This window comes from Herpailurus yagouaroundi, unplaced genomic scaffold, assembly GCF_014898765.1.
Source record: "Herpailurus yagouaroundi ecotype Mexico unplaced genomic scaffold, PumYag 205, whole genome shotgun sequence".
Classification (NCBI taxonomy): Eukaryota; Metazoa; Chordata; class Mammalia; order Carnivora; family Felidae; genus Herpailurus; species Herpailurus yagouaroundi.
The window spans coordinates 14,288,549-14,296,536 of NW_024412436.1; the positions used below are offsets into that span (position 1 = coordinate 14,288,549).

At 39.1% G+C, this 7,988-nt stretch overlaps 1 protein-coding gene across 1 annotated transcript in view; it reads right to left on the reverse strand.

The window, feature by feature from the left end:
- Window positions 1-7,988, reverse strand: part of DNAH14 (dynein axonemal heavy chain 14) — a 328,569-nt gene that overhangs the window by 210,998 nt on the left and 109,583 nt on the right. The window contains exons 22-23 of the mRNA XM_040451938.1: window positions 5,844-5,965; window positions 3,599-3,770 (exon numbers count right to left, since the gene is read on the reverse strand). Of these exons, the coding sequence (XP_040307872.1) occupies window positions 3,599-3,770; window positions 5,844-5,965 (294 nt within the window). The remainder of the gene's footprint in view (window positions 1-3,598; window positions 3,771-5,843; window positions 5,966-7,988) is intronic.

Sequence of the window (7,988 nt, forward strand, 5' to 3'; positions counted from 1 at the left end):
AAAGAAAGACACTATATAATCATAAGGGAAATATTTCAACAAGAAGATAGAACGATTGTAAATATTTATGTACCCAATACGAGGGCACTCAAATACATAAATCAGCTAATAACAAACATTAAGGAAATAATCAACAGTAATACAATGATAGTAGGGGACTTTACCACTCCACTTACATCAATGGATAGATCATCCAAACAGAAAATCAATAAGGAAACAGTGGCTTTGAATGACACATTAGACCACATGAATCTAACATATATTAAGAACATTCGATCCCTGAACAGCAGAATACACATTCTTGTCAACTGCACAGGGAACATTCTCCAGAACAGATCACATGTTAGACCACAAAACAAGTCTCAACAAATTAACAAAATCAAGGTCATGCCATGCTTTTCTGACTGCAATGCTACAAAACTAGAAATCAACCACAAGAAAGGATTTGAAAAGAGCACAAATACGTGGAGGTTAAACACATGCTACTAAACAATGAGTGGGTCAATCAAGAAATCAAAGAGGCAATTAAAAAATACATTGAGATAAATGAAAGGAAAACACAATGGTCCAAAACCTTTGGGATGCAGCAAAAGTGGTTCTAAGAGGGAAGTTTATAGCAATACAGGCCTACCTCAATGAAGAAGAAAAATCTCAAATACCTAACCTTACACCTAACGGAGCTACAAAAAGAAGAACAGAACTCAAGATCAGTAGAAGGAAGGAAATAATAAGGATTGAGCAGAAATAAACAAAACAGAAACTAAAAAAACCACAATAGATCAATGAAAACAAGACCTGGCTCTTTGAAAAGATCAACAAAATTGATAGATCTTTAGCCAGATTCATCCCCCCCCCCAAAAAAAAGGAGGCTCAAATAAAATCAGAAATGAAAAAGAAATAACAAATGACAAGACAGAAACACAGAGGATTATATGATTATAAGGGAATATTATGAAAAATTATATACCAACAAATTGGACAACCTAGAAGAAATGGATAAATTCCTAGAAACATATAACCTCCCAAAACTGAATCAGAAAGAAACATAAACTTTGAACAGACTATCAGCAATGAAATTGAATCAGTAATTAAAAGCCTCCCAAAAAACCAAAAGTCCAGGACCAGAAGCTTCACAGGTAAATTCTACCAAACGTTTTTTAAAAAGTTAATACGTATTCTTCTCAAACTATTCCAAAACATAGACAAGGAAAGAAAGCTTCCAAATTCATTCTATGAGGCCAGCATTACCCTGACACCAAAACCACAGAAAGACACTAGAAAAAGAAAGAGAACTACTGGCCAAACCTCTGATGAACATAGATGTACAAATCCTCAACAAAATACTAGCAAACCGAACCCAACAATACATTAAAATTCATTCATCATGATCAAGTGGAATTTATTCCCAGGATGTTCTCATTACACAGAATGAGAACAAACATTCCTAAAATTTGTATGGAACCACCAAAGACCCTGAACAGACAAAGTGATCTTGAAAAAGAACAAAGCTGGAGGCATCACAATCCCAGATTTCATGGTACTGACGTAAAAATAGACACATCGATCCATGAAATACAACAGAAAACCCAGAAATAAACCCATAATTATATGGTCAATTAATCTTTGATAAAGCAAGAAAGAATATCCAGTGGGAAAAAAATGGTCTCTTGAACAAATGGTGCTGGGAAAACTGGATAGCTACATGCAAAAGAATGAAACTGGACCACTTTCTCACACCATACACAAAAAGAAATTCAAAATGGATTAAAGACCTAAATGTGAGACATGAAAACATTAAAATCCTAGAGAAGAACACAGACCTCTTTGCCACTGGCCATAGTAACTTCCTTCTGTATGTCTTTTGAGGCAAGGGAAACAAAAGCAAAAATAAACAAGCGAGACCACACCAAAATACAAAGCTTCTGCACAGTAAAGGAAACAATCAACAAAACTAAAAGGCAACCTACAGAATCGGAGAAGGTATTTCCAAATGACATATTTGATAAAGGGCTAGTATCTGGAATATATAAAGAATTTATATATCCTGATACCAAAAAACCCCCAAATAATCCAAATAAAAAATGGGCAGGAGACATGAACAGACATTTCTCCAAAGAAGATATACAGATGGCTACCAGACACATGAAAAGGTGCTCAACACCACTCACCATCAGGGAAATGCAAATCAAAACCACCATGAGATATCACCTCATGCCTGTCAGAGTGGCTAAAATCCAAAACACAAGGAACAACAAATGTGGTGAGGATGTGGAGAAAAAGGGATCCTAGGGCACTGTTGGTGGGAATGTAAACTGGCACAGCCATCATGGAAAACAATATGGGGGTTCCTCAAAAAATTAAAAATAGAACTATCATATGATCCGATCCTATAATTCCACTACTGGGTATTTAGCCAAAGAATATGAAAACACTAATTCAAAAGGATACATACACCCCAATGTTTATAACAGCACTATCGCCAATAGCCAAATTATGGGAGCAACCCAAGTGTCCACTGAATGATGAATGGATAAAGAAGATGTGGTGTATATACACAACGGAATATTACTCAGCCATAAAAAGGAATGAAATCTTGCCATATGCAATGACATGGATTACTTGTAGAGGGTAAGAGGCTAAGTGAAGTCAGTCAGTCAGAGAAAAACAAATATGATTTGTTTTTACTCATATGATTTTACTCACATGTGTAATTTAAGAAACAACAAATAAACAAAGGGAAAACAAAGAAACAGACACTTAACTCTAGAGAACAAACAGGTAGTTACCCCAGGGGGGGGGGGGGGGGGGGGATGGGTGAAATCGGTGAAGGGGATTAAAGTACACCTATCGCGATGAGCACCGTAGGATACAGGAGTCCTGAATCACTATAGCGTACACCTGAAACTAGTATTATGCTCCATGTTGACTATACTGGATTTAAGATCAAATTAAAGGGGCGCCTGGGTGGTTCAGTAGATTGAGCATCTGACTCTTGATTTCAGCTCAGGTCATGATCTCATGGTTTGTGAGTCTGAGTCCCAAGTCGGCCTCTGTGCCGATGGCTCAGAGTCTGCTTGGGATTCTCTCTCTTCCTCCCTCTCTGGCCCTCCGCTGCTTGAGCTCTCTCTCTCTCTCCTGAAAATAAACTTTAAAAAATATTTTAAAAATTAAAAAAAATAAAACCATCGAACTATTTTCAACTTCAACTTTTGCTGATTTTGTCAATTTGATAACAACAGTAGTGCCAATATAAATAACTGGCACTCATGAAATACTTTCTCTGTGCCAGCTCTTGTGCTGTAAACGCATTATCTTATTTAACACAAAGCCCCTCAAGGTAGGCACCACCATTATTCCCAACGTGAAGAGAAGGAAACCTAGGCACTGAAAAATTGGTTTTGTCTCAGGCCATTTAGATGGGTCTATCCACTTTTTTGTTTGACTTCATAGTATTTTCATTAACCCTGTAGTTGGTGAGAGCTGGACATATCGTGGGCAGCTACAGTACAGTAAATCCACGCTGGGATTCGTTTCCGTCATGCCCTACATTACATTTCGAAGATACAATCATTCCCCACTTTCGGATTGCCGGTGTTACCTCAAGACTTTTCATTATATGTTCAAGATGCAGATTGCAATTCTGCAGAGTTTCAAGGACCCCTGCAGAAATGGTTGTTCGCAAAGCATCCAGTTTGTTCTGTATTTTTGACATGATTTCTCTCCACATGGAGATCACTTGAGAGAAGAGTTTTGCTTCCACAGGGAGTTGCCTTTAGGAAGGGAACAAGAGAGAACGTCATCTGTTTAAAAATGTCGTGACATGTTTTATTTTTTGCTGATCATTACAGATATTTTATAGCGTTTATTATCTACAGCGACGCACACGTAGGAAATCTGTGACAAACCAGACATCCATCCGTCATTTAACGGGATTATACTTGGTGCGAGTTCTGAGACAGATAAACACAGTTCTAGTAAAAGTGATTTGTGTCCTGGGATGTAGGAAAACAAAGGCTTCTCCAATTCTAGAGGAAATGGGATCTCAGAGAGCTGCTTCTCCAAGCAGCTATTTTTGGCACTAGCTTCTCCCAATGTCCCCGAGAGGGCAGCATCGCCTGCGGTTGAGAACCGATGGCCCACGGCAGCTAGGTGCTCTCGTGCTTCTGTCCAGAGAAGACGCAGGTCCTCATTTCCGATGCCACCAACCCCAGGGCAATACCTGTCAAGCTCTTCCACGAGCCCCCCACCACTATCCCATTCCCCATTTGGGGCGATGGGCCTAGAAACTTCTTCAGCTCAGCAAAAATCCTATCAAGGAGGGGCCTTCACCCTCCCCTCTGTCGGGCACCCTCCCGACTGCAACAGGAGGCTCTGGGGGGACCTCATGGGAAGTTTGGAGAGAGGGGAATGGACTGCATCTTTGTCCCTCACACAGTCTCTGTAAGGAATTCTCCCTGCTAATGAACCTCCCTCCCCCTCCCTCTCTTTCTCCCCCCCCCCCCCCCCCGGAATCAGGGCCCACCATCCTTCTCCACTTCTCAAAGGCAGGGCCATGGCAGACATGTGTTTCCTTTCCTTTAGCGCTGGGGTGCAGGAGTCTTCAGCACCCCTTAATTACATGCCCCCTTTTCTCTCATAGCAAAGCCTGGGAAGAACGACATGGTGACACTCTGAGCCAGAAGTCGTATCTCTCCATCGATTAAGAAGTCTTTAGGGGCGCCTGGGTGGCGCAGTCGGTTAAGCGTCCGACTTCAGCCAGGTCACGATCTCACGGTCCGTGAGTTCGAGCCCCGCGTCAGGCTCTGGGCTGATGGCTCAGAGCCTGGAGCCTGTTTCCGATTCTGTGTCTCCCTCTCTCTCTGCCCCTCCCCCGTTCAAGCTCTGTCTCTCTCTGTCCCAAAAAAATAAATAAACATTAAAAAAAAAGAAGTCTTTAGTAAAGAGGACTACTGAAGTTTGAATTTAAGGCGCTAAGTTGTAACCACAAAGGACACATTCCCCAGGTATGTGGTTTCCCGTGAGAACTACACAATAACTAGAGCTTGACCCAAGCCCTTTAGAAAGCCATCCTCCGACAAGACATATACACGTATTACAAAAATGGATATTGTTCTCTGCAACGCAGTACTCAAACCTACACAGTTTTCTTTCGTGAGCCGCTTGAAGCTCCCTCTGCCCCTAAAACAAACTTCGCAATACTTAACCTGATATCCAAGGTCTCCCTTCATCTGCTCTAACACCTTACAAACACGCGCTCTGTGATGCCTACTTATTTCAGAACGGCTCCTATGCTAGCTTGTGTGATTCATGGTCAACACTTTAAATTCTGTCTAGACAACACAGATGTCACAAGTCACGCACTCTTAAGACCAGTGACTTTAAAGAGAGACCAAGTAATCTGAATGCTGTGAATAAAAAGAAAAGGGAGAATTTTCCCCAACTGTCTAGGACCTCCATTCTTTCACCTGGTCCAAAGAAACAAACATACATACAGTCATGTATGTAGACTATTAAAAACATGTGTATTGCTCATATCAACACCACACTAATGTTCTAGAACTAAGCAGACACATGGTATTGTGGTTTAGGGATTACAATGACCTGACATTTCTTACCCAATCCTTAACAGCTTTATATCTAAAATTGAGAAATAGGACTTTTTTAAGGAGCTGATGCTTGCTTTCATGAAAGAAAAAATAATAATTCAGCACAATTTACTCCTGTGCCCGTGGCAGATTATTTTAGAATGTTCATTGAACAAATGACTTCTCAGGGATTACAGGCAATGAACACCCACCGTGTGTTTTTTTAACCTCTATACAGCTTTTTTTTTTTTTTTTTACCTTTGTATTTCCACAGAATGAAAGATTGGTTCCAGATAAAGCCAATTTCTTTGACAATTCATCGATTCCTCAAGAGTAGAAGAGAAGAGAGACAAGTTCTGATCCCACTTTTCCACAAGATCCTGTAAGATAAACACACGCATGGTCACAAAACAAGGTGTATAATATGGCTGCATTTATGTAACCACAAATAGTACATGTTACATTAATGTTACATAAATGCACTTATATTATACACATTGCTTTCTAACTTTTTTGCGTTTTGTTTTCGTTTTTTTGGCTTTTTTACCTAACAGTGTCTTTTAGAGACGCTTTACATCAGTACTCACAGTTTTCTGTTTTCTTTTTTTATTTAAAAACATTTTTTTTTTAATGTTTATTTACTTTGAGAGAAACAGAGAGAGCACATGAGCAGAGGAGGGGCAGAGAGAGAGGGAGAAAGTGAGAATCCCAAGCAGGCTCTGAGCTGTCCGTGCAGAGCCTGACGTGGGGCTCGAACTCATAAACCGTGAGATCGTGACCCGAGCCGAAATCAAGAGTTGGGGGCTTAACCAACCAAGCCACCCTGGCGCCCCGCATTCTTTTAATTAACTATAATAAGCATTGTGTGGATTTTACATCTTTCTCCAGCTAGTATATTTATTAAAGTAAGAGAAAAATGGTTAAAAACCAATTAGTACTAAAATGCTTACAAACCAGGAGACTGGCCCACCCCCTAACGTGGACTCATAAGAGGGACCCACGCATAAGTCATTTACTTTTGCTGTGTATCTCCATGTTTCCTTCTAAATCCATTTTATATCTCAATGCCTTTATTAAGGTATAACTGACTTCAGTAAATGGTGCATTTTTAAATCGCACAATTTAATGTTTTGACATGTGTGTTTTTTTTAAATATCAAAAATTTCATAGACTAGAAACACTCTGCATTCTTCTGATGGAAAGCATCTGATGAGTTTCACATTTTAAATGTTACTGGGAGCAAACATTACAGTCAGGTTGGCAAGTGAAGCTCCACTGAGTACAATGGCTTCTTGTTTACATTTCAAAGTTCTTTTATAGTTGACTTCTGATTTTTAAAATTTATTTAAAACTAAATTCATTTAATTCATTTATGGTCATTGCAAAACTGAGACACAAAAAGAAAGAAAACATAATTTAAAAAATTTCAAAATCCTAACACCCAGAGACAGCTCCTGATATTTCCTCCCATTTTTCTTTAGTTTATTATATTTTTAAAAATTGTAAAAGTAGCACATCATCTTCATATGATGGAAATAGTACTAAGGTATATTAAGAAAAACCTTATAATCTTCTCTTTCACACATTGCTGAGGTAACCATTATTAGTAGTTTGCTATCAATCATTTGGTGCTTTCCTGTACACTCAAACAAATATAGACAAAAGGTAGATAACTTTAGATTTAAAAAAAAAAAATTTTTTTTTAACGTTTATTTATTTTTGAGACAGAGAGAGACAGAGCATGAACAGGGGAGGAACAGAGAGAGAGGAAGACACAGAATCGGAAACAGGCTCCAGACTCTGAGCCGTCAGCACAGAGCCCGACGCGGGGCTCGAACTCACGGACTGTGACATCATGACCTGAGCCGAAGTCAGACGCTTAACCGACCGAGCCACCCAGGCGCCCCACTTTAGATTTTTTTTTAACAAATATTGAATTGTACTATATGCATTGTTCTACAATTGTTATTTTTGATATTATAGTTACATTTAAATATGTTAATATACGGACCTGTGCATATATCTAAATCATTCTTTTTTTTTAATTTTCTTTTTTATTTTTTTAAATTTATATCCAAGGTAGTTAGTATATCGTGCAACGATTTCAGGAGTAGATTCCTTAGTGCCCCTCCCCCAACCCCTCCCATAACCCTCAGTTTGTTCTCCATATTTATGAGTCTCTTCTGTTTTGTCCCCCTCCCTGTTTTTATATTTTTGTTTCCCTTCCCTTACATTCACCTGTTTTGTCTCTTAAAATCCTCATATAAAGGAAGCCATATGATTTTTGTCTTTCTTTAATTTCGCTTAGCATAATACCCTCCAGTTCCATCCACGTAGTTGCAAATGGCGAGATTTCATTCTTTTTGATCACCAAGTAATACTCCATTGTGTGTGTGTGTGTGT